General features: G+C 41.4%; 1 protein-coding gene across 1 annotated transcript in view; it reads left to right on the top strand.

The window, feature by feature from the left end:
• LOC124711848 (ataxin-2-like) overlaps positions 1-26690 on the top strand; it is a 141373-nt gene that overhangs the window by 45720 nt on the left and 68963 nt on the right. Inside the window, exons 7-8 of the mRNA XM_047242074.1 lie at positions 11777-12054; positions 25961-26093. Coding sequence (XP_047098030.1) covers positions 11777-12054; positions 25961-26093 — 411 coding nt within the window. The remainder of the gene's footprint in view (positions 1-11776; positions 12055-25960; positions 26094-26690) is intronic.

The following is a 26690-nucleotide window of genomic DNA, read 5'->3' as shown; positions in this document are numbered from 1 at the left end:
TCCATTTTGCCACAGGTGCCTTTTACACTAGCCGAGTTGAGAGTCTGTATGCTAAAGCTGCTGAACTACCACTGTGCTATCGCTATGACTTTCTCCTCAGCAGGTATGCATGCTGTTTGTCTGCCATGCGTGGCCACCCCTCCTATACCTCCTTTTTTGATGATTCCTTAGATCGCCAGTATGGGGCTCGTCCCTCTTCTCTTACCTCCTGGAGTCCTCTTTCGCCACTTGGTACAGCGGCTTAACTTCACACTACCTTCGACTTCCCCAGTGGGTGTGAACCCTTCACCACCTTGGCTTAATGAAGCAACCATGTTAACCTTGGCCTTCATTCGCTTCCTAAGGACACTACTCCAGCCTCGGTCTGTCGCCTTCAGTTTCATGACCTTCACATGGAATGTCGCTATAATACCTTTGTAAACACTGATGGCTCTTGGACAGACCGTGGGGTCGGGTATGCCTTAGTCATTGGCACCTGTTTCTTTCAATATCGGCTTCCGGCACACTCCTCGGTATTTACAGCCGAGCTTTTCGCCTTGTATCAGGCCACGGAGTACGTCCGGTGACACAGCCTTCCCAATTGTGTCCTCTGCTTAGACTCACTCAGCACCCTCCAAAGTCTCTGTGTGCTGTACACTGCTCATCCCTTAGTGCAGCGGGTCCGGGAAAACTTTCAAATGCTCACTCTTGGTGCAGCCAGTGTGATGTTTCTGTGGGTTCCTGGCCGTGCCAGGCTGCCAGGAAATGAGGCTGCAGTCCTCATACCTCAGCTCGCGAGTACCTATATTCCCTCAGTTGATCTCTGCACTGCTGTTTGTCAGGAGGTGGTGTCCCTTTGGCATCGCCAATGGGAATAAGGTTCAGCTTCTTAAGCCTCTCCCAGTACCTTTGGCGACCTCCTCTCGGCCTTCCCGCCAGGAGGAGATTATTTTAACTTGGCTGTGTATTGTGCACTGCCTTTTCAGCCATCATAATTTGCTAAGTGGTGCTACCCCTCCACTTCATACATATTGCGCCCAAATATTATGTGTCCGCCACTACCTGCTGGACTGCCATATTTCTAACCATTTACATTCCAGCTTGGGTTTATCTGATTTATCAGCTGTTTAGTGAATGACGTGCCGGCTGTCGACCATTTTTTACTTTTTATCCATTGAAGCAATATGGCTAAGGCCAGTTAACTTTTAGTTTTGGACCTTCGTTTCTGTATGGTGTCTGTTTCAGCCCTTTTGCCACATGCCTGTGTGCCTATCTTCTGTCAACTGGGATTGACATATAGTCATTTAACTCCTCTCTGTGTTCGTGTTCTGTAGTTCTGACTTGGGCTCGTATGACCCCAGTTGTTTTTTGCACCCTAAAGCAAAACCAAACAAACAAACCAACCAAACATCCTGAATCCCTCTGACATTGAGTGCAACACAGCAGACTTCCTCCAGCTTTTTGGGCAACTACGTCACCCCTTTCTGCAGCTCGGTGACTTTAATGTGCACAGTCCCCTTAGGTGTTCTTTCAGAACCTGTCAGAGAGGTGCCATCTTGGCTGACCTTCTCAATTGACTTAACCTTATCTACCTTAACACGGGAGCACCCACATTCCTTGCGATCTCCATGCACAGCTATTCCCCTTTGGACCTCTCCTTCTGCACACTGGCCATCCTGCCCATTGTCTCGAGTGATCTGTTCTCTCTGACATATACTCTATAGTCCGTGAGACGAGTGATTGGTACTGACAGTTCTGGCGGGCAGACGGCGCTGTTGCCGAACGTGGCTCACAGCACGCGGCGCCCTGTCTGCTACACGCATTCTCTAGCAGCAGAAATAAAAGCAAGACAAAATAAAAGTCGTATTGGTACGCGTGAATTTATTTAAAGTTTATGCTTGAAATATATTAACTCAAAAACTGATAAGAGCTATTTAGTACAAGTATCTAAGATGCTGAAACATAATAAAGTTATTTGTTAAACTTCACAACTGAAATGAAAACTATTTTCACAAGTTGTTGAATATTAGCAGTTTTGGTTTCCATTGTTAAGTATTAGCATTATTAATTTGTTCTACTACAAGCTACAGAATAACTGGTCAGTGTATTAAGAGTTATAATCTGAAGAAAGTACTCACAATATGATGATCTGGTTGTAGATCGATAGCAAACTCCCTCCTTACATTCCTGAATACGTTGTAATTACTGTAATGGAAAAACACCACTCACATCACTGTCAGAATCTGATTTGACATTGTCTTCCTCAGCACTACTCTAACTATCACTGCTCTCTCCCAGATGTATAATTAAATTTTCGATGCATTCTTCCACAACCCCTTCGGTTTTGGCCGCCTCTCTGATGGCACTTGCAGTGCTGTTTACAATTTTAGCCCACGTCTCGCTTGTCACTTTATTGATAGCTGCTGGAAGGAGAGTTTCCACTTCAGAGATTGTGAATTTCTTATTGTTTGCAGCAATGTAATTTTTTATCTGCGCCCACATTCCTTCAATTGCATTGAAGTGACAGTGGTATGGAGGAAGCCGAACGATTTCATGCCCGTGCCTTTTAGCAATCTCGTCAATTACATATATTGGAAATTGGAGTTTCTTTTGTGCCACAATTTCGAGCAGTTCCGCCTTCCTTAAATCTTCTCTGAAATCTACTTTTCGCCGTTTCAACCACTGAATGATATCGTCTTTTTTTGTTGCCAAGGTTGGTGCCTTATCGTGAACAACGGAATGATAAGGCGCATTGTCCATAACAATCACTGATGGACTTGTCAGATTCGTCATAAGCGATGTCTCGAACCATTCTTGAAATACTACACTGTTCATTTCTTCATGGTAATCTCCCGTCTTTTTTGACCGAAACATTTTCAAGCAGTTTGGCACAAAATCTTTCGATGTTCCTGCATGTAAGACAATAATACGCCCTCCTTTACCAACAGGCACTGCCATTGTCCCCTCGGGCGTTCCATCATTCCAGACTCTACGTAAAGAATGGCTGGCATTGACCCAAGTTTCATCTAACCACACTATACTTTCGAATTCCACGCCCATGATCCTGCGCAGAAATCTGCACCGCCATGCAACTACATCTGTCCTTTCCATTAATATTTTGCGTCCGTTAAACAGTGAATAGCTGAAGCCTATGTCTTTCAACACTGTACGCAATGAAAATTTGCTCCCTTTAAAAAGATCGTCTTTCTGAAGCGACACCTGTAATTTAGATAGTGGGATGTTCCCTTCTCTTATAATAGCTGTATATATGACGACGAATAGCGTCTTTCTGAAAATCGTCCAAAGCTGTCACCTGCTTATTTCTCGGTTGCTTCTTTCCTGGTGTGTGCAGCTTTGTTGTGCCACTCTCATCACAATCTACACTATACTGTTCTTTCCCTATCTTTACAACAGTGTTCTTACTTATTTTCAATGCTGCTGCAGTTCTCTTCACAACCTGAACAACAGGAATTAAGGGACCACCTTTGTCCTTTTCTTTCTCAAAGTAATCCCTCACAGAGCACACGAATTCACGGGCCTGGGTGTGTAGCACACTTTTCTTCCTCTGTTTCACTTCTTGTGTTGGGCTGGTACTACCCGCCGCACTAGACATTGTTTACAACGAAAAATAAACAATGAAACACTAAAAACAACAAAAACGAAATAAACTGCGAATTCAACTTCAGACAAACGACGAACGACCGCACCGCCTGCACGCGAGACACTGGTAAGTTTCATAAGCGCGCGCGACCGGGTTTCAGAGCGGCAACGTGGCCCTTGCTACCCGCTCAAAGTCAGGCCGTCATTGGCTGCCTGCCTGCGGTCGCTAGGCAACGGAAAGACGCTACCGAGCTGTCAATACCAAAGACTCGTCTCCCAGACTATAATAACCATTTCCTGTGTGCTATCTGTTTGCTGACTCCTACCCCATCTAGGTGTGCACCTAAATGGCAGCTTTCTAAGGCCGAATGGAGGCTTTACTCCTCCCTGGCAACCTTCAACTAACATTTCCCTAGTTGTGATTACCAGCTAAACTACCTTCCCAATGTTATCCTTACCACCTCAAAACATTCTATTCCTTGCACTTCATCTTTACCTCATAGTGGTCCCTTGGTGGATTTGAGGTATGCCACAATGCAATTCGTGTGTGGAGATGTGCTTTCCAATTTTTTAACTGTCATCTTACGATACAAACTGCATTTGTTATAAACAGTTGTCATCACATTCTTCAGCAGAAAAGCTAATTTACTAGTTGTTTCAACAGTTCCAGTTCCACTTCCTCTTCTGTCCTGTGGGCTAACCTCCAAGACACTCTGGGGCCTAGGTCCATTCCCCAATTTCCGGCATGACCATAGCAGATGGTCATAGTGGACCCTATTGCTGTCTCCAACTGCTTGGGCCCCTATTTCGTAGAGATTTCCAGCTCCACCCGCTATCACCTTGCCTTCCTCCATAGGAAACAAGTAGAGGCAGTTCAGGTGATACTCTTCTCTTAGAATCATGAGTGATACAATGGCGCCTTTACTATGAGGGAACGAGATCATGCTCTCACTTCATCCTGATCCTCCATCCCAGGGCCAGATGATGTTCACAATTTACTAAAGATTGCACAATATGAATTTCAAATGCACCGTTCTGCAGTTGACTGTCTTGTCACTTCGTCAGTCCATGTCATTAATGCATTTTTGCAGCAATACCAGACTGTGGCCATGTTTTTTTGATTTGTTGAAAGCCTATAATACCTGCTGGAGGACTAGTATCCTCAGTACCTCAGTACACTCTACTTGTGGGGCTTCTGAAGCTGCATGCTCCTTCAGGAATTTTTAAAAGACAGCATTTTGAAGATACATGTGGGATCTGTCTTGTAGCACACCTTTAGCCAGGAAAAAGATGTGCCACAGGGTTCTGTACAGAGCATTGTCCTCTTTGCTATCGCAATTAACCCTATAATGGTCTGTCTTCAACCGCGCATCTCGGGCTCACTTTTCATTGACTATTTGGCCATTATTGCAGTTCTCCACAGATTTCTCTCATTGAGTGGCTTCTTCAGCATCTTTACTCCTCGAGTATCAACAGTAGCTTGTGCTTTTCCACTGACAAAACAGTTACTACGAATTTCAGGCACTGCAGTTGGTTTCTTTCACCATCTTTACATCTTGGGCCCCTTGCTCTTCCGTTCATTAAAACTTTGAAATTTCTACGACTCGTGCTTGATAGGAAACTTTCTTAGTCCTCCCACGTCTTACCTGGTCGCCCACTGTAGCTGGTCCCTCAGTGTCATACGTGTCCTCAGCAGAACTTCCGAGCAGCGGATCGGACCACCCTCCTCTGTTTTTACTGGTCCCTTGTCCGATTAAAACTAGACTTTGGGTGTTTTGATTATGCATCTGCACGTCCATCCATATTATGCCTCCTCAATACAATCTTGCATCGTGGCATCTGTTTGGCCACTGGCACCATTTACACTAGGTCAGTTGAGAGTCTGTATGCAGAAGGGCGCCAAACTACTGCTGTCATACTGCCGTGATTTTCTCCTCAGTAGATACTGTTTGTCTGCCTGGCCACCCGTCCTATGCTGCCTCCTTCGATAACTCCTTTGATTGCCAGTATGAGGTGTGGCCCTCTTCCCTGTTACCTCCTGGAGATCGCTTTTGTCTATTGCTCTAGTGGCTAAACTTCATGCTACCTACCATTTTCCCAACGTGTGTGAACTCATCATCATCTTGGCTTCATGTGCCATCATTTGTTTACCGTGTACTTCACTCGCTCCCTAAGGACACTAGTCCAGACTCACTCTATTGCCATAAGTCTCTCGACCTTCGCACAGAACTTCGCGATAGTACATTTGTGTACACTGATGCCTCTGGGGCCAGCCGTGGAGTTGGGTGTGCCTTCGTCGTTGCCACTGACTCCTTTTGGTATCGGCCCCCTGAACACTGCTCAGTATTTGCAGCGGCGCGCTTCGCTCTGTATCAGGCCATGGAGTAAAACTGGCGACACAGGTTTTTTAAATTGTTCCTGACTCTCTGTACCCTTCAGAGCCTCTCCATGCTGTACGCTACCCATCCCTTAGTGCATGGGTCCAGGAATGCTTTTGCTTGTTCACTGTCAATGGAGCTGCTGTGATTCTCATGTGGACTCCTGGTCACATTGGTCTGACAGGAAATGAGGCTGTTGACGCTGCTGCCAAGGCTGCTGTCCTCGAACCGTGCCTCGATAGTTGTTCCAATCCCTCCGATGATCTCTGCGTTGCCCTCTGTCGGCAGGTGATGTAACTTAGGCATCACCACTGGTCTTCCCTTCATGGGAACAAACTCTGGGGAATTAAATTTCTCCCAGTGGCTTGCCCGACCTCTTGCCCCAAGGAAATCATTTTAGCTAGGCAGTGTATTGGGCACTGCCTTTTTAGACATCGCCATTTAAGTGGTGCTCCCCCACCACTTCGTGGTCATTGAGGACTGTTGACAGTTCACCATTTCCTGATGGAATGCTCTATTTTTAATCACTTATGTTCTTGTTTGTGTTTGCCACCTGAGCTATTGGCCTTTATAGCAAATGACACGTGGGCTGTCAACCGCATTTTACTTTTTATACTTTTGGTGGAGGACATTGAATCTTTAGTTCAGGATCTCTGTGTTGTCTCTATGGAGTATTTTATGAACCTTTCTGCAAGTCCTTGTTTCTAGCTCTGTTTCCTTCCTTCGATTGGGCTTAATGTATGGTCGTTTATAACTTCTTTTCTCGTCTTTGTGTTCTGCTGTTAAGACATGGGCGTGTATGATCCTAGTTGTTTTTGTGCCCTAAAACAAAACAAAACTAAACTGTGAAAGGGCACAGATTTCCATCGGCTCTGGGACTGGTGCTGACAGGACAGGCCCTGCAGGAGCCAGGTGCGGTGATGGCTGTGGCGTCCAGGCAGGCATGCGTAGAATCTTGAAGTACAAAGCATGCAGCAGGCTCAAATAATTCATATGGATAAATTTCTTTGTGTGAAGTTGTACAATGGTGCCTTGCTCCCTTTGCCTCTGTCTGCCATACAATCTGTAAAAGACCGAATTTTTAGTTTGATACTTTGCCTATCTGGGCTGAAGCAAGGTGCCATAGCTCCGATCATAACTACTCCGCCGGCGATGGTCTGTTGCAGGGCTATGAATGGTAGGAAGACGAGAACAACAGAGCTTGATCCTGTGTGTGGGAAGTACAAAGTTTTGTCCACCTATTGCTTATATGTCTGCACAAAGTGTTCATATTCATTGTTGGATTGGTGGAGCAGTGCACAGGTGATGGGGTTAATGCCTAAAGCATTGCAAAACTGTTCAAACTCGGCAGCAACAATATTGAGTCCATTGTCAGTCACAGTCACCTCAGGCAATCCCTCAACGCAAAAGATCGACAACACGGCTTTGATTGTGGAACAAGCCATAGCAGAATGTGTAGGAACTGCAGAAGAAAATTTGCTGAAAGTGTCAGTGATGACTAGCTGATGTGTATTCCAGAAAGGATTTGTGAAATCAAAGTGCAAATGTTGCCAGAGTACTTGTGGTTTGGACCATTTGAAGAACTGCTGACACGGGGCTGACTGATGTTCAGCTCAGGTTTGGCACAGGGAAGTCAGTTGTTCAGTTCGTGCAGCCAGACCGTGCCAAGGGCAATGACATTGCGCCAACTGCTTTGTGCGGATGACACCCTGGATAGCAAACAGATTGAACTGCAATCTGTGAACACCCTGGCTATTAACAACATGTTCTAAAAACTCAAGTTCTATGTGAAAAAACACACATTTGTCTCTGTTACTTTTGAGATTAGCTGCAGACAACACTTGAAACAAAAGTGCAGAGATTACTTATGTGTTGTTCAGTAGTGTGAGCTGAGACAACAATGTCATGAAAATAATTTGAGCAAAAAGGACTTTTGCAGTCAGCTGCTTCAGAAAACACTGAAATATGGCGTCTCTGGGGGCAGTACCGAACAGCAATCTCAAAAATTTGAAGAGATCCGGATGAATGTTAATGACAGACTTCTCAAGACTGCTCATAGAGAGAGATTTGCAAGTAAGCATAGCGCAAATCAGTTCTGGAAAAGTATTGATTGGCACACAATTTACCCATCAGTTTTTCCAGGTGCGGCAAGGGACAACTGTCAGTGGTGGTATGAGGATTGTGTGTGTGTGTGTGTTGTTGTTGTTGTTGTTGGTTTTTCTTTTTTTTTAATCAGTGCACCATCGGACTCCGCCGGCTAGCTTGTTTAGAGTAACAAGAGGGGGTGCCCATTGACTGCAAGATAGTGGGGTCGTAGCATCCATTACTGACAAAGTACTAAGTTACTGAGCCATCTATTCTCGAAGAGTATGAGGAACAGTACAAGTTCTAACAAAAGATGTCTATCCATTTTCCTTCATTGTGACATGGGCAACAAAATTATTGGCTTTACCTAAATCCTCCGAAAACAAATCTTGAAATTCTGTACATAACAGCAGCACTGTCCCAAGGATCACAGAAAGAAACTGAAAGTATAGTATCCTGAATGCTTAACCCAACAAATATTAAGTGCCTAGGCCAAAAATATTATCATGACCTCAGGAGGAAACCACTGTAAATGTCACTACCTTCATCAAATTTCATAAAGTTGCAGGAAGTCTAAATGTGCTTAAGACAGGAATGTCTTGCCGATTATTGAAGTTCCAGTTTCAACTTGCAAATATACCAATTTTCCAGCAATTTTGACCTCGTGCAGCACTGTTGATTGAGTTGGGATCATTTCCTGAACAGCTATTACACTGTTGTATTGCACTAATGACACTTTGGGCCTTTAAAACCACACTACACGCTGTTCGTGACTTGAAGAATTTTGTAACAGGCAGCTGCCACTCGTACCCTGCCCTCATAATACTTTGTAAGTGCCTGGAATAGGTCCATATATGGTACCATCTCAGGATGCGACTTGGGAAACAACTTTATGCACAACCTATAAACAGTTGTTCCTGCCATGCCCAAGAAATAAGAATGTTTGTCAGTACCTTGTATGTGATGCACTGTTACGTGTGCATTGAATTTACTCTGTCCAGTCTTCCCTCGTGTCTTCAAATTCAGGACATTGCAGCACATAGACAGTGGCGCTGCTGTTGGATCCAGCATCTTGTGTGGAGTCATCTTCGCCGTCATGAAGCGATTCATCAGTTGAGCAGTTGTCCCATTTGTTGACTCTCAAACTGAACAAACTGAGTTAGATCAACTGCAGGTGATGCAGCAGGTGATTATGGCGAGATAACCATGTAACCAAGCAGTACATGAAATAAGCACAGAGAAAGCAAAAAGAGGGGTGCAAAAGCAGCAGCCTCAGAATCTAGAACATAAAGACCACAAGCAAGACAAACACTGGGGACACAAGAAAAAGAACAGGGAGAAGTAAACCAGACTTGACGATTGCCTCATGTAGATACCAGTACTTGTCGCCAGGTATGTTGTTACTACTTTGTACACAACACTAAGGAGAGGTTGGCTACAGAGTGGTGCAGCAGCTGTCATCATAGAAAAGCCGGATAAGAGCAGAAATGATTAGTGAACAAGTACAGAAAACAGAAGATTGTATTTCTCCAAGTGTGCAAAGATTCATTACAAATTATGCAGTAAAAAATAGTCCAGCTCGTACTGTAGCTCCAGTGAGGAGGCTCTCTGAATGAAAGCATGAACGATAGTGTGAGAGCCATTACTAGACTATGTTGGCATAGCATCACGAAGCGAAAAGGATACAAGTGAGTGGGATCTGTGGCGGTCGCTGACTGTCCTGTATTGCAGTGGTTGAGGGCACTCATAGTCCAGACCCATTGAAGCCACGGCACCATTGGGTCTGCTGCATCCCACATGACTGCTACAGGCATCTGAAGGAAACTTACTATTCTGTTGCCACCTTTGAGATGCCCTGGGTTGGTATCGAAACATGATAGCACACAGCCAGTGGACCAATTGGTTATCAAAAATCTAAATTGACTTTACAGAAGACAACTGTTGAGGATGTTTTAACAGAAGATGAAACTGAAAGCATTGAGGCTCACCACCAAAAAATTGAATTTAAAAGACTGCTCTTACATGGTGGCAGAAGCAAGGAATTTGCTGAAGATAGCCACAGTAAAAAAGGTTGGAATAAATTGAGTCACTCCACCAAAGATAGGTAAAGAAAGCCAAAAATGAAAAGAATAAGTTTGAAAAGGGAGATAAAGAAAGAGAAGCAGAGTGTGATGAAAAGGGAGATGAAGAAAGAGAAGCAGCAGAGTATGAAGTGTCACTTGAGGACCTAAGAAAGATCCTTTTGAAAATATGTGGACATTCCAGTTGTGGTGCAGAGGATATAGACAAGAGGCTGACTTGTGATCTTCGGACGCTACATTCAAAATTCTCAGTGACGATATCATTCAGATTATGAGAGAAGAAACTGATGGCCAGGAGGATGACGTAGTCATTGAACCAGATGTAGGGCCATCAACTGGTGTATAAACGACAATTTCCTGGAAATTGATTGGCACTGCCACTTTACCTTGATTGCTTATTCATGTCTTCTGTAGTATTGTATTAGTCATAAGAATCTACATTATATCAGTCTTCCCCAGTATTGTAACAGTATTATGCTTATTTCCAAAGCTGCCACAGTGCTATTTCCAGTAATTAACAAGGGTTCACTATTCTTTCTGAAAGTATCTTGTCACCAAGCATATTAATTTCCAAGTGTGGACCTTCTTTCTTCTCAACCTGAATTTCACTTAATATGTTCAGTGTGCTATGCTCACCACACCTGACATACATTAGTATCAAATAGAATTGAATGCACACTAAAAAGCAGATTACCGTAAACTACTTTTAAACAAAACAACAAGTGACAGTGCCTGTTCTAGTAAATGTGCCCTTCATTTAACACCCTTACATGATATTAAGCTTGGCAACATGATTCGTGCTGCCTGATCAAGCACCTCCATCTTTGGCTCACTACTTTTGGTCACAGGTAGTCAGACAATGCTGCTGAGCTGTCTTCATTAAATACTTATCAGTGAGGCTGTAATATAAAATCCTAGTTGTATTCTCAAAGCTGTTCAGATAACTTGAAATTTAAAGCCAGCTTCCAGAATTTCATTACACTCTAGTGATTGCAAAGATACTGATAAAGTGCTCTTTGAAAATAAAATTTTGTTTTGATAGTTTTGGAAGTACAATATAAACTGCAGTGAAAATAGAAGTAGCCCGTAATTAGTGAAAGTAAGCTTTAGAACTGCATAACATGGAAAACAAAAAACTGCAGAATTTATTTTGGATGTGCTATCAGTTTCATTTTAGCTGAAAAGTCATTTTTACTGCAATTCATTTTTAAGTCCTATTAGCTATTCCTGTAAATGCTTTGAAATTATTCATTAAAAGAAATATTGAATAAATGTGAAAAATCATAGTAGAACAATTAAAATTTTGCTGTATTTATTTTTGAAGTGGATTCACTGTGCAGTAAACTGTCTTACCATTACAAGAGGAAAATTCGTAACCTTGGCTTTGCCTACTGTTTTGGCTGGTATTTCATTGACTTGAGGTTTGTGTAGTAGACTTTGTCATAGTTCCTGTTGGACAGCATGACATTCACAGAAATACATCCTTCATACTCCTTGTGGATTTGTCAATCAGCATGACCAGCCTGATGATACTATTTGAGAATCCTCATTTTCCATCTGCTGCCCTGTGACTTCTCTTTGACAGACGTAGTCATTTGTGAAACTGACATGATATGAAGAACTCCTGTGTTTTAGCTAAATGATATTTTACAGGCACTCGAGCTTTCACAAACGTGGAATCTCAGGGACATCATCAGGGACCCACAAAGCAACACCCAGTGGCTATAACGCCATCATCTGTTCCGCCAGCACCGTTTCCGAGTGCAGGAGCAGGGACAAGTGTGCCTCCACAGGGTCAACCTCCACAACAGGCTCCGTTAGCCACAGTTCACCAAGCACAGAGCCCTTTACCTGCCTCGCCATCTCCAGTCCGGTCTCCTGCAAACGATGGGGTTGGAATTGTCCCATCTGTGACAGCTCCAACCACAAAGGTAATGACTTTGGCAATTGTAATTTTTTCCCACCATTTGTATGGAATATTTTTGCAGTTGAATGTGCAATTACTTGTTTTTGATGTCTTAATAGTATGACGTTTCTAGTGCAGTAAAAGGAATTTGTATGTACTATTGACTTGACGACATAGATTCCATGATGTTACATAAGGACAAATTTGACACTAAATGGTAATTTTAGTTTGTGGGTAGATGGAGATTTTCAGATTTTTTAATCTTTCTTTTCACTGATTCAGCAGTTCTCAATGGAGCAAGTTGCTCCATGGTTCCACTGTCTTTATATTATTGTTATTGTTTTAGAGGATAAATTGTATTGCTGTTCTGTTGGGTAAAATAGTGTAGTTCTGTGAAGAGTGTGTGCTGAAATATGCATATTTCCAATAGTTAAAATTATTACATTTTTAATTTCAGTGTTGTAAGAAATCGGTATAATGACAATGTATTTAGAAATAGTATACTATCAAATCTTACATCAAGGGATATGGTAGTTCTGTGTAGCAGGTGGTAGTATGTCATTGAGCATGTCTGTAGAATAAATTGAATTCAAAGCAGCATTGAAGAATATGGTATGAATAAACAGTTGAGAAATGTGGAAGAGCAATATGTTTGATACACACTGATGAGCCGAAACAGTATTGAACTTGTTATGGTGACACTGCAGACATGTGACATGATAAGGAAAGTATATATGCAGAGCAGAGGCAAATGGGAATCATTCTAGCAAGTGTAGTGGCCACAAATGGGGGATCCACTGACATAAGCGACTTTGACAAAGGACAATCATTGTGGCCCACAAGGAAGATTTTTTGTTAGTTTGCTAATCGTGAGGTTGAGGAAAACTGTTGTAATGACAGTGAAACCATGAGTACGATTTGTTGGGTGTCCATGCCTCATCACAGAAATGGAGGTCAGAGGCTTGTCCAGTCTGTAAAGTAAGACAGGCAGCAGTCTGTGACAGATAACAAGAGTATCATGCTGGTGCAACCACAGGTGTTTCAGGGCACATTGTTCAGCACACATTGTTGACCTTGGAGCTCAGCAGCAGATAACCCATATTTGTTCCCATATTGACACACCATTGTCAGTTAAAATTGGAGTGGGCACAGGATCATTGAGATTGGACCGTGAATCGATGGAAATGTCACCTGGTTGAATCATTTAACTTTGTTGGTAACACGGTGTCGACAGTCCCATTCAGATTTGCGATCACCCAGGTGACAGACTGCTCAACGTGTACACTGTGCCACAGGTGCAAGCCGATGTGGGCTGCATTATGTGGTGGTAGTTGATTCCTTTGAGGCAGCTGTGGACTGCATAAACATTATTGTGAACCAGCTGCATCCCTAAATGCTTGATGTCTTCCCTGATAGTGATTGTTGGAAAACGGTTTGTGTCACAAGACCAGAATCATGCTATAGTGGTTTGAAGAGCATGATAGTGAACTAGTGTTGATGTCTTGGTCACCAAATTTACCTGATCTCAAACTGATGGAGCACACTTGGGATGCTATTGGATGCCAGCTCCACATCGACAAACCAGCAACCTGTAATTTATAGGAATAGTGTGATCTGTGCGGAGACATCTGATGCTACATAGCTTCAGAAATCTATCAAGGACTTGTGAATTCAAACCATGCAATAATGCTGCTGTATTGCACTCCAAAGTTGAGCTAGTACATTATTAAGATGATGCTCATAGGGTTTTGGTTGATCAGTGTTTTAATTATATACTTTAAGATTACTGTTATTTTGCTTTATTATTTAAATGTTTCATGAAAGTAGAATGTGAAAGCTATTAAGCATTCTATAGATTCAAGGAAATTTAATAGTAGAAATTGTGCCAAGTTAACAGGGAACACAAATTGGTTTTGGATTTTGTTTTCTTGATATCAGCTAGTATTCAGAGGGAGAGGGGCTGAGAAAGAAGACTGCCTGTGTGTGTGTGTGTGTGTGTGTGTGTGTGTGTGTTTTACAGACACTATTATATATTGTGTACCATTGATTTTAGTACAAAGGGGGCATCTTATGGGGCAGCTGCAACTACAAAAGTCCATTTTGTAAAATGAAGAAACTGCACAGCAGCTGCTGAATCAACAATATTTTATTGCATACATAATTTCAGAACACTTAAAGTTCCATCATGTGGTTTAAAAAATATCACTTAACCATATGAGGTCATCCTCACCCCCCACTGTTGTCATGGAACAGAAGTTCTGTGTCAATGGAATAAAATGGGGACATAAATTCCATAAAAACTATTCCCCTCGTATCACCTGACTGGGAACACTTGACAGGAAAACTGTGCAATAGTAAATACTTACTAGCTATGATTTGGCACATGAGGAAATGGCTTTTGTGGAATTTGTATCTCCTTTTTACTCTGCTGATACAGAATTTTCGTTCCATGACAGCAGTGGGGGTGAGGATAAGCAATTTGATATTTTTATTTCAGATGATTGACCTTTGTTCTGAAAACAGCCGTGTAATAAAATATTGTTGATTCAGCAACTCTTGTGCCATTTCTCGATTCTACAAAATTAATTTTAGTGTAGTGTTACTTGAACATCTGTATATGCCTTTTACTTATTATAAAGTACTACGTATCAAAAATCTGGGAAGATAATTTTTACCTTAGATGATGGGGTAGCATGCATGTGCACTAAACTGATAAGAAATATTACAGTTTCAAGATTTTGCTCTTAGTTTGATAAGTGTGTGTTTGACACACACACACACACACACACACACACACACACACACACACACACACACACTTTCTTGGCTGCTATGTTGATCACTATTTCTTTATTCTTTGGGTTCAGGATTTTGTCCAGATATTTTTGTTTTTCCAGCCAAGAGAGCAGAAGTGGGTAACAGAAGTAGAACAGGTAGTGAAAGGAGAAATAATTTATAACTTTAGATGAGGAGAGTTCTGTACAGTGGCCAAAATGATTGGAGACAGAATTATCTTTGATAGGTTACTTGTGCTGATAATATCCAGTTATTATTGTGTTGTGGTTTGTGTATAATCTCAATGATCTATTTGAAGAATGAATGTTGTTCAGTTACACTGCTGTGTCAAAAAGTTTCATTATAATGAAGACATAATTTCCCTTGTAGTTAAACTGTCAAGTAATGCTGAAAGTTACCCATCTCAACTAAATCACTCTCCTACTATAGATATTTTCAAAAGCTAGTATGAACTGAAGAAGGTAAGAGCTTCTGTACTCTTTCACGTCTCGAGGTATTTTGTTTGTTTCTCATGTATTTGCTGCCAGGCTGATAACTTGTTTGGCACTTACAAACTGTCAGAGACTTATGAGTCATTCTGCTTGTGCAGCATAGTGGTTGGTGTTGGAAGCACTCAGTCTCTATTGATAAAATTCCATGAAACTCGTCTGTATTATTCCTGTTACTTGCAGAGTAGAAATGTAAAATGAGAACCAACCAAAGAGCTACCATTATTTTTCAGGCAAGTGTCCAGATTATTATTAACTCTTGTAACGATATTCCATTTGACAACCTTTCAACGATTCTCAAGGTGAGCACTTTCAAGTTTTATTAAAGCACTTTATACTGTGGAGCAAACTAGCATGCATCATAGATAACACTGTTGGCAATGAACGTTAGTCATAGATAAGACTTTACACCTCTGAGAGTAAAACAGCTGAAATATTGGTACAATAATTAATAATATCCTGGATGCACTCCCAAGAAATAAATAACTCCGTCCGAACAGGCCTTGGAAGGCCTCGGTACTGACCTGCCTCTGTGTCATCCTCAGCCCGCAGGCGTCACTGGATGCAGAGTTGGAGGGGCATGTGGTCAAGCACACTGCTCTCCTGGTCATATGTCAATTTATGAGACCAGAGCCGCTACTTCTTGCCTCACAAGGGCTGAGTGCATCCCGCTTTCCAACAGTGCTTGGCAGACGGGGATGGTCACCCATCCAAGTGCTAGCCCAGCCTGACGGTGCTTAACTTCAGTGATCTGACGGGAACCGGTGTTACCACTGCGGCAAGGCCAGAAAAGCTTAAAGAAACACAGACCAAGAGTCATGTACCATAATAGATATGGCCCAGTAAAGATTTCATGGCCTTGTTTAATTTGTGAAGACTCAAAACAGTAATTTACCCTCTCCGTCTGAACAGGCTTCAGAGGGCCCAGCAGCACCGACTGACTGCTGTGTCATCCACAGCTGACAGGTGTCAATAGATTAGATGCTGATATGGAAGGGTATGTGGTCAGCGCACCACTCTCCTGGCCATTGTCAGTTTTCATGACCGGAAACACTACTTCTGAATCAAGTAGCTCCTCAATTGGCCATATGAGGCCTGAATGCACCCCGCTTGCCAGCTACATTCGGCAGACCTGGACAGTGGCCCATCCCAGTGCTAGCCAATGCCGACATCAGTTAACTTTGGTGATCTGATGGGAATCAGCATTACCACTGCAGCAAGGCCTTTGGCACAGTTACTTGTAATCAACCCCTACTTAACATGGAATCTGAAGCAATGCGGCAATGCAGATTGTCTTAAAATACCTGAGACACATCCAGATGTGAGTCATGTTAAATTGACATTGAATGCCAAAGACTGCTTGTGAATCTGATAAATGTAGACTGAATTTTATCATGTACTGCTAGTGCTTCATGTTACAATACATGTAATCTCTCAACAGCTGGATTGCTATACACCCTTAGGAATGCCAACAGATGAGTGTTAGGGATGATGTATGGTGGGGCAGTTTGTGTCTACAAAGAAATGGCAAACATACCCAGCAGCAGTTAATTTATCTACAAAATTGTTGACTCCAAAGCCATAGTTGTAATGCTCTTCTTTTGTCAGCACACGCTGGGCTTGGTATTGGCTGGAAACTTGCAGTCTATTGGAAGTTGATGTGCTGAAGTCTGTGGAGTTGGTAGCAATCACTTAAGATTTTACCATTAACACTTTAAACACACATTTGATTTGGAAGTTTGTCATTAAGTTCTATTGCAGTGGCTGGAGGTTTTCAGTTGAGTTGTTGAAAAAAGGATTAATGATAACTTGGCTGTGTGCTTGATCACTGACTGAACATTAAGGCCAAAAGAAAAGCTTATGGAAGATTATCTTACTGCAGTTTAGAGTAATGTCACTATCTTTTTAGCGGTGTAGCTATATTAAGCTGAGACTTTCTTGTAGTGGTGTGTGTGTGTGTGTGTGTGTGTGTGTGTGTGTGGTACAAATGTTGACATTATTCTGATCATTCCTTCTTTATGCCATAATTGTAGTTCTGGTAGTGTGACAGTTGTTGGCTTGTGATCACAGAATCTTCTTCTCCCCCACCCCCCTCCCTCCCTCCCTCCCTCCCTCCCTCCCTCCCTCCCTCCCTCCCTCCCTCCCTCCCTCCCTCCCTCCCTCCCTCCCTCCTCCTCCCTCCCTCCCTCCTCCTCCTCCTCCTCATCCTTCTTCTTATCATCATTGTCTTATAGTCATTGGACGTGTTTGTGCTGGCATTTGTGTAAGTTGGTGTACAGACTTTCACTAATCTTTGTTTCTAACTAAACATAAGTTTCTTTAAAAGTGTTGTACATTTGTCGTAACAGTACTGTCTTCTTATTTTGTTTGAGCTGTTTTATAGTTCTCGTGGCCGTAAGCACTTTGTAAATTGGTTCCATTGTTTGTTTGGCATGAATATTTTCATGTCTCTGATCTTTCCAATTGATGTGTCCTGTCCCAACGGAAATGTCACACTAAAATATATCACACACACCATTAAAAATTTTATTGCAAACAAAGTGTATGTCACACAGGTAATGCCAATGAATCTATATAACACAATCAGTAACTTCCAAAGAAACAAACTCGAGTCTTCTTGCAGTGAGCGACTGACAATAAAAAGAGTTCCACAAAGTCAAAGTTCATAAGTTTAATTTGGTCAGAATCTGAAGTATAACATAAAGTTTCTCGATTACTTGAACAAACTTAAGTTTTGAAATAGGAACCAGAAGTTAGTGTGGAGTCCTAGGCTGACATTAAAGTCCAAAAGTTGTAAAGCAGTCACAACATTTGGAATTTTGTGGGGTCGTATTTCACTAAAGTCCCAATGAGAGAACCAAAGAAACTGTTTGGACAAATATTACCAGCACCAAGTCCGACACTGTCAAAGCGGTGAAGAAGCAGAGAGTATATCAAGGCCTCCCAGCAATACACCATTACATTGACAAAGTCTAATTCCTTGGTGATGTGCAGAGTGGAGAGACATTCATGTTGAGTGATGTCGTCATGAAATCTCTCCAGAGCTGCTCATTGCACTGGAAGTGGCCTCTGGAGCCAGTGCGCAAGCCTAAATAATTGCCTCGCAGAGTGATTCCCAATGTGTGATTGGCTGCAGTTGATTTCTGCAGCAATAGGAGATAGTTTGGCCTGTGTACACAAGTTGTAGCTGCGTACACGTCTGTATGCAGATCCAACCCCTGTTGCCACCCTCTGGTGATGTGGCTCACGAGTTTGAGTTGCTGCGGGCTCTGGTCTGTTCGTGCCTGATGTTCGTGTCACCACAGCACCAATCGGAAGTGTTTTTTGTTTGTTTGCAACCAAATATTGTAACATAAAGCATAGTCTTCACTGCAACAATATTTGACGCATACAGTGCTGACTGACAGCGAGGCTGATTAACAGAAATGCAACTTCATCTCCGAACTTTTTATTCTCATGAAGCTTAAGTTTTCGAAGCATGCATTGTGCCCTATTTTCTCTTGTAACCTCTGATTTTAAAGTTGGCAACTAGCAGTTTGTGATGTGAGACATGGCCTTCTAGTAACAATTTGAAAGTCATCTTTCTACAGTAATATGTGATCAGTCTGGTTTTTATGGCTTCTACTTTTGTATGATAGGGAGAAAGGTTTCTTGGAAAATGGATTCCAAATGTTGAAACCATATGCTTTAGCAAAATCTGATACTTTGCTATTTTATTTCTGGCATCGAAGTCATGATTTGCATGAATATTATGCCCATCTGCTTGGGTGTTACATAATATCCATTGAGTTCGCCATGAACAAGTGCCTTTTTTTGCTGGCTGTGTTGCTGAAGTGTGCCACAAAGTAGGTGAATAAGCTGAAAATTGTAACTTTGGTGGATTTGATGATTCCCGTAAAACTTCCTTACTCAGCCCTATCTTGTATTGTACAATGCCATTACAGTATGGTGCTGGAATTACACCGAAAGACAAAGGGAAGAAGCAAGATCAAGTAGAAATGGGCTCAAGCTGTGTGTGAAGCTGATCGCTGAATAGATTTTGCTTGGTTACTTCCATAACAAAAACTCCTGGCTAGCTTGGTCTAGAAAAAGGCATCAGTAACAATGAAAACTACGTACACAGTACAATTTCACAGAAAGAATATAGCAAGGTGATAGTGCAATTGATAGCACACTGCCTAGTAAAGCCATTGATAAGTCTCGGTCTAGGCCCTACCAACTGTGGATACAGTACTTAACCTAAAATATACAAACAAAAAAACATACACTAAAATGTTTTCAGGCTTTCTTTATACTGTTTTAGCATACTGTGTTGCCTGCTAAATAAATATAAAAATTGGCTTAATATCCTCTACTTCAGTAAAGTCCATAAAGTGGCGAATATTTAAATATTTTAAATTTGTTGATTATTGAATCTTTTAAACTACATTCTCATGCTTTTTGTGATTAGGATGCCCCCTTCTCGTTGATGTGCGTGGCAATCAACAACAACAACATGTGGCCAGGTTCCCTTCTGTGGTCAGCTTAGGAGTTGGAGTTGATACCATACATCACCCCCCCCCCCTCCCCCAAGAACCATGACCTTGCCGTTGGTGGGGAGGCTTGCATGCCTCAGCGATACAGATATCTGTACCGTAGGTGCAACCAAGACGGAGGGGTATCTGTTGAGAGGCCAGACAAACTTGTGGTTCCTGAAGAGGGGCAGCAGCCTTTTGAGTAGTTGCAGGGGCAACAGTCTGGATGATTGACTGATCTGGCCTTGTAACATTAACCAAAACGGCCTTGCTGTTTTGGTACTGCAAATGGCTGAAAGCAAGGGGAAACTATAGCCGTAATTTTTCTTGAGGGCATGCAGCTTTACTGTATGATTAAATGATGATGGTATCCTCTTGGGTAAAATATTCCGGAGGTAAAATAGTCTCCCATTCGGATCTCCGGGCGGGGACTACTCAAGAGGATGTCGTTATCAGGAGAGAGAAAACTGGCATTCTACAGGTCGGAGCGTGGAATGTCAGATCTCTTAATCGGGCAGGTAGGTTAGAAAATTTAAAAAGGGAAATGGATAGGTTAAAGTTAGATATAGTGGGAATTAGTGAAGGTCGGTGGCAGGAGGAACAAGACTTTTGGTCAGGTGAATGCAGGGTTATAAATACAAAATCTAATAGGGGTAATGCAGGAGTAGGTTTAATAATGAATAAAAAAATAGGAGTGCGGGTAAGCTACTACAAACAGCATAGTAAACGCATTATTGTGGCCAAGATAGACACAAAGCCCAAACCTACTACAGTAGTACAAGTTCATATGCCAACTAGCTCTGCAGATGATGAAGAAATTGATGAAATGTATGATGAGATAAAAGAAATTATTCAGGTAGTGAAGGGAGACGAAAATTTAATAGTCATGGGTGACTGGAATTAAAGAATAGGGAAAGGGAGAGAAGGAAATGTAGTAGGTGAATATGGATTGAGGGGAAGAAATGAAAGAGGAAGCTGCCTGGTAGAATTTTGCACAGAGCATAACTTAATCATAGCTAACACTTGGTTCAAGAATCATAAAAGGAGGTTGTATACATGGAAGAAGCCTGAGATACTGGAAGGTGTCAGATATATCATATACTGGTAAGACAGAGATTTTGGAACCAGGTTCTAAATTTTAAGACATTTCCGGGGGCACATGTGGACTCTGACCACAATCTATTGGTTATGAACTGTAGATTAAAACTGAAGAAACTGCAAAAAAGTGGGAAATTGAGGAGATGGGACCTGGATAAACTGACAGAACCAGGGGTTGTACAGAGTTTCAGGGAGAGTGTTAGGGAACAATTGACAAGAATGGGGGAAAGAAATACAGTAGAAGAAGAATGGGTAACTTTGAGGAATGAAATAGTGAAGGCAGCAGAGGATCGAGTAGGTAAAAAGACGAGGGCTAGTAGAAATCCTTGGGTAACAGAAGAGATGCTGAATTTAATTGATGAAAGGAGAAAATACAAAAATGCGGTAAGTGAAGCAGGCAAAAAGGAATACAAATGTAACAAAATGAGATCAACAGGAAGTGCAAAATGGCTAAGCAGGGATGGCTAGAGGACAAATGTAAGGATATAGAGGATTATCTCACGAGGGGTAGGATAGATACTGCCTATAGGGAAATTAAAGAGACCTTTGGAGAGAGGGAACCACTTGCATGAATATCAAGAGCTCAGATGGAAACCCAGTTCTAAGCAAAGAAGGGAAAGCAGAAAGGTGGAAGGAGTATATAGAGGGTTTATACAGGGACGATGTTCTTGAGGACAATATTATGGAAATGGAAGATGAGGTAGATGAAGATGAAATGAGAGATACGATACTGCGAGAAGAGTTTGACAGAGCACTGAAAGAACCGAGTCAAAACAAGGCCCCGGGAGTAGACAACATTCCATTAGAACTACTGACGCCCTTGGGAGAGCCAGTCCTGACAAAACTCTACCATCTGGTGAGCAAGATGTATGAGACAGGTGAAATACCCTCAGACTTCAAGAAGAATATAAAAATTCCAATCCCAAAGAAAGCAGGTGTTGACAGATGTGAAAATTACCGAACTATCAGTTTAATAAATCACAGCTGCAAAATACTAACACGAATTCTTTACAGACGAATGGAAAAACTGGTAGAAGCCGACCTTGGGGACGATGAGTTTGGATTCTGAAGAAATGTTGGAGCACTAGAGGCAATACTGACACTACGACTTATTTTAGAAGAAAGATTAAGGAAAGGCAAACCTACGTTTCTAGCATTCGTAGACTTAGAGAAAGCTTTTGACAATGTTGACTGGAGTACTCTCTTTCAAATTCTGAAGGTGGTAGGGGTAAAATACAGGGAGTGAAAGGCTATTTACAATTTGTACAGAAATCAGATGGCAGTTATAAGAGTCGAGGGACATGAAAGGAAAGCAGTGGTTGGGAAGGGAGTGAGACAGGGTTGTAGCTTCTCCCCAATGCTATTCAATCTGTATAGTGAGCAAGCAGTAAAGGAAACAAAAGAAAAGTTCGGAGTAGGTATTAAAATCCAGGGAGAAGAAATAAAAACTTTGAGGTTCGCCGATGACATTGTAATTGTGTCAGAGACAGCAAAGGACTTGGAAGAGCAGTTGAACGGAATGGACAGTGTCTTGAAAGGAGGGTATAAGATGAACATCAACAAAAGCAAAACGAGGATGATGGAATGTAGTCGAATGAAGTCAGGTGATGCTGAGGGAATTAGATTGATAAATGAGACACTTAAAGTAGTAAAGGAGTTTTGCTATATGGGGAGCAAAATAACTGATGATGGTCGAAGTAGAGAGGATATAAAATGTAGACTGACAATGGCAAGGAAAGCGTTTCTGAAGAAGAGAAATTTGTTAACATCGAGTATAGATTTAAGTGTCAGGAAGTCGTTTCTGAAAGTATTTGTATGGAGTGTAGCCATGTATGGAGTGAAACATGGACGATAAATAGTTTGGACAAGAAGAGAATAGAAGCTTTCGAAATGTGGTGCTACAGAAGAATGCTGAAGGTTAGATGGGTAAATCACATAACTAATGATGAGGTATTGAATAGAATTGGGGAGAAGAGGAGTTTGTGGCACAACTTGACTAGAAGAAGGGATCGGTTGGTAGGACATGTTCTGAGACATCAAGGGATCACCAATTTAGTACTGGAGGGCAGCGTGGAGGGTAAAAATCGTAGAGGGAGACCAAGAGATGAATACATTAAGCAGATTCAAAAGGATGTTGGCTGCAGAAGGATGTTGGCTGCAGTAGGTACTGGGAGATGAAGAAGCTTGCGCAGGATAGAGTAGCATGGAGAGCTGCATCAAACCTTGCTCAGGACTGCAGACCACAACAACAACACCATACATCATCTTTCCTGTAAGTCTCTTAGGAAGTAATAAAATTTGTTTCCAAAGTAGTACAAACAATTCATTGAATACAAGTTCCATCATTGCTGAGGACCTGTTTTTCCCTTTTGGCTATATTTAAATTTAAAACAAATGGTTGTTGTAATTCAGACGCAGCGGAATTTTCCAGCCAGTGAACAGAGCGCTTCTCTGATTAGGATGTCTCTCAACATTTGTTTTTCTTTTCCCACCCAGTATGATGATTACAAAATCAGCGGAATATTGATTTCAACTTTTCCTGGGCATTCATAGCTGTCCGACCCATACTTAATAAATCTGCCGTTAGAACCAACTAGGTATTTAGTGTAGGAGTGGAGCAGAAAATAACTGTTTGCATGTTAGAGACTTTTGGCATGATCGAAGTATGTTGACAGGTTTTGTTTTGTAGTTGTCATAGAGCAGAATGCAGACACTATAAACCTTTCGTTGGCCAAAAGTGTAAACAAATTAGAATTATACTACCAGAGGGGAGAGGAGGCCAGTCTCTCTCTCATAGGGCAGCCAGCATATACCAGCTTGCAGGTTTTCTATGGAAGTAGAACTAACACATGGTCATTTCGATTGCCAATCCCTTCTGGTGTTGTGTGTGTCACAATCAAACTCTGTGATGAACTAGAATTAGCGTCTTCATTTATTTCAAAATAAGAATGCAAGATAATGTGCAACATACAACATAAGCTGTTCGGTAACAGCTGCCACACAATTCCTTGCTGAACCTGGCAGTGTCATAAACGAGGTGGTTCAGGCCCAATCTCTGGAGAACTGCCTCATTAAAGTTTCGGCATTACCACAATTCATCAACTTTAGCTATCAGACATAGGTGTGTTTTCATTGTTCTAAGATGCTGGGTCAAACAACAGTGTCACATGTTGCATTACGTTTTGTGTATCTTATAAGAAACCATACTACTGTACACAGTTATTGTGGTACTGGAGCATAAAGTGCATAGATGTGTCACTGTGTTTGTACACTTTTTATTTTTCACACACATTCTTGTGTACATTATCTTTCCAAATTGTGCTGTGTCAGATGATCAGCAATACCAGTATACAAAAATAACATATTCAATATGTATATGCAGCAAATAAAGATATTTCTAATAAATTAGTTCATCTGTATATAATTTGCTCTGATATAGCATTTATTAGGTAATATCATTTTTTCACATTTTGATGGAGAATTTGCATTTATTGCAAATATGAATTTTTCAGGACCCTAATCATCGCTGTAGCGAAAATGACTGAAACTCAACTAAAAGGGAAGAATTTTACAGTTTGATTCTCTAGGATTCAGAACATAGTTTCTATTTGTTAACTGTTTTTGTCCTTAAAAGTCCCTGCTCCTTTATTGACCAAAACTCTCATGTATTGACAGAAAACTAAAGATTACACTCAAGTAACATTTGTCAATCTCTGGATTGAAAAACCCCACTCAGAAGCAGTAGCTGACAGAGCTATTGTTCTACACAGTAACTTTGAATGTTGTGCTGTTTCCTTTATTTGTGATAAAACAGGTTCTGAATCAGTTCCTAGTGCACCTCAAACCAGTCCATTGTTTTTCCACCCGTCATGTAAGACTTAAAATGTTCATTATGTGCTTTGGTATAACGGTGAGGGAAAAAGTGTCCAGTGTTTCTGCTTAAGAATCCTCTTCCAGGCACCTATAGTGTGTGTGTGTGTGTGTGTGTGTGTGTGTGTGTGTGAGAGAGAGAGAGAGAGAGAGAGAGAGAGAGAGAGAGAGAGAATCATGTGAAGACCAAAGTGGAGATAATTGCTACTCACTATATAGTGGAGATGCCGAGTTGCGCGCACCCTCACACACACACACACACACACCACACACACACACACACACACACACACACACACATTGCATGGGCAGTTCACATGTACATGACCACAGTCTCTGGCTGCTGAGCCCCCAGTCTTGTTGGCTGAAAGCTCACTTTCTGACAGTCTTTTTGTAGTTCCTATCAGTGACTCAGCATCTCCGCTGTATGGCAAGTAGCAATGGGGAAAGATGGCAGGGGCTGACATGCTTGCAGATGATGATATTTAACATCTTTCAGCATCATTATAAATTTCATTATTAGAAAAAATGATGAAGCTGAAATGTAGAATATGGGAAAAAGACAAAGGTTATTGATGGTAGAAAGTCTGTTTAAATTGTGGAAGTTACAAGAGGCAACAAAGTTTTACATAATAATAAAAATGGATGATGAACTCAACTTGAAATCTCTGCTTGGTACTAATAATATAATAAAATTGATCATTTGAAGAAATCTGAGAGAAATCAGGAGTGCAGATGGAAATAAAAGGCAGTCAAAGTGAAAGAAATGCAAAATAAATGGGAAAAGAAATGATAAAATATTGAAATAAGTAAAAAATGTTGACTGACAACACTCAGAATGAAATAATGAATGAAGGAGTAGTGTGCAAAAGGACCAACATAAATTAAGGCAAAATTACTTGAAAGCTCTGTATGCATAGGGGAACTACCACTCATCTTCATAGTCACTGTAAATGGGTGGATTTCGGCAATTGTCTGGTTGTGTATGTTAGTGCTGCTTTAGAAAATTGGTAGCTCAGAAGTTTGTGACATTTCTTGTTGTTTTTGTATATGCGCCGCTCAGCAGTTGGCTTCAGGTTGATCTTTCTTTTTGTGTTATTTTTTGTGGCTGGTGTCTAAAACAATTACTTTTGAATATATCAGCAAAGGAGATATTTTTCCACAGATTGCAGATCAGCAGACAGCCCCCTCTTCTGTATCGCAGCAACAGCAGCAGCTGCCACAACCAGCTCTGCCAACCACAGCTCCTAATCAATCCCAAGGGTCACTGCCACGAAGCAAGGTTCCAGCTGGACGTGGTAAATATTGAAGATTACTGAATAAAAGATTTCATTTCCCTGTTGTATACAAGTTACCTTAGTTAGCAGCTAATGAAATTATGGAGTCTCATATTTTGATTAAATGAAACTTTGTTAAATATTATTACATGCTTACATATTGACACAAGTATAGAATTTTTTTCTCGTATCGATGCAGAAAATTTGTTCCCAAATCAGTTGAGCCATCTGTTACTTAATTTTTTTAAAATTAATTATTCCTAAAATTGAATAGCAGTCATGCTACAGTTTTTTTTGTGACAAATTGGACATGGAAAATGTAATAATGTGTGACAGTTGGGTTAGATTAAAAGCCTTGTTTCCAACAGTTGTTGTGGTGCTGCCCCAACAACTGCTAAAAATGAGCCTTTTAGTCTAACACATTTTAACAATATCATGAGAAGGGTGGGTTGCTACTCACTGTAAACGTGTCATATTGACTTGCAGACAGGCACAATGAAAAGCCTGGTGTACATAAGCTTTCGGCCAGAGCCTTCTTAAGAGAATAAAAAAACATTCCAGCCGTATGAAAATGCTGTCATACATATGTGAATGTGTGTGTATTTTTCTTCTCAGAAG

This window comes from Schistocerca piceifrons, chromosome 8 (genome assembly GCF_021461385.2).
Source record: "Schistocerca piceifrons isolate TAMUIC-IGC-003096 chromosome 8, iqSchPice1.1, whole genome shotgun sequence".
Lineage (NCBI taxonomy): Eukaryota > Metazoa > Arthropoda > Insecta > Orthoptera > Acrididae > Schistocerca > Schistocerca piceifrons.
Note: the sequence above shows the minus strand (reverse complement) of the source record. Positions and strands in the feature narration are given on the sequence as shown.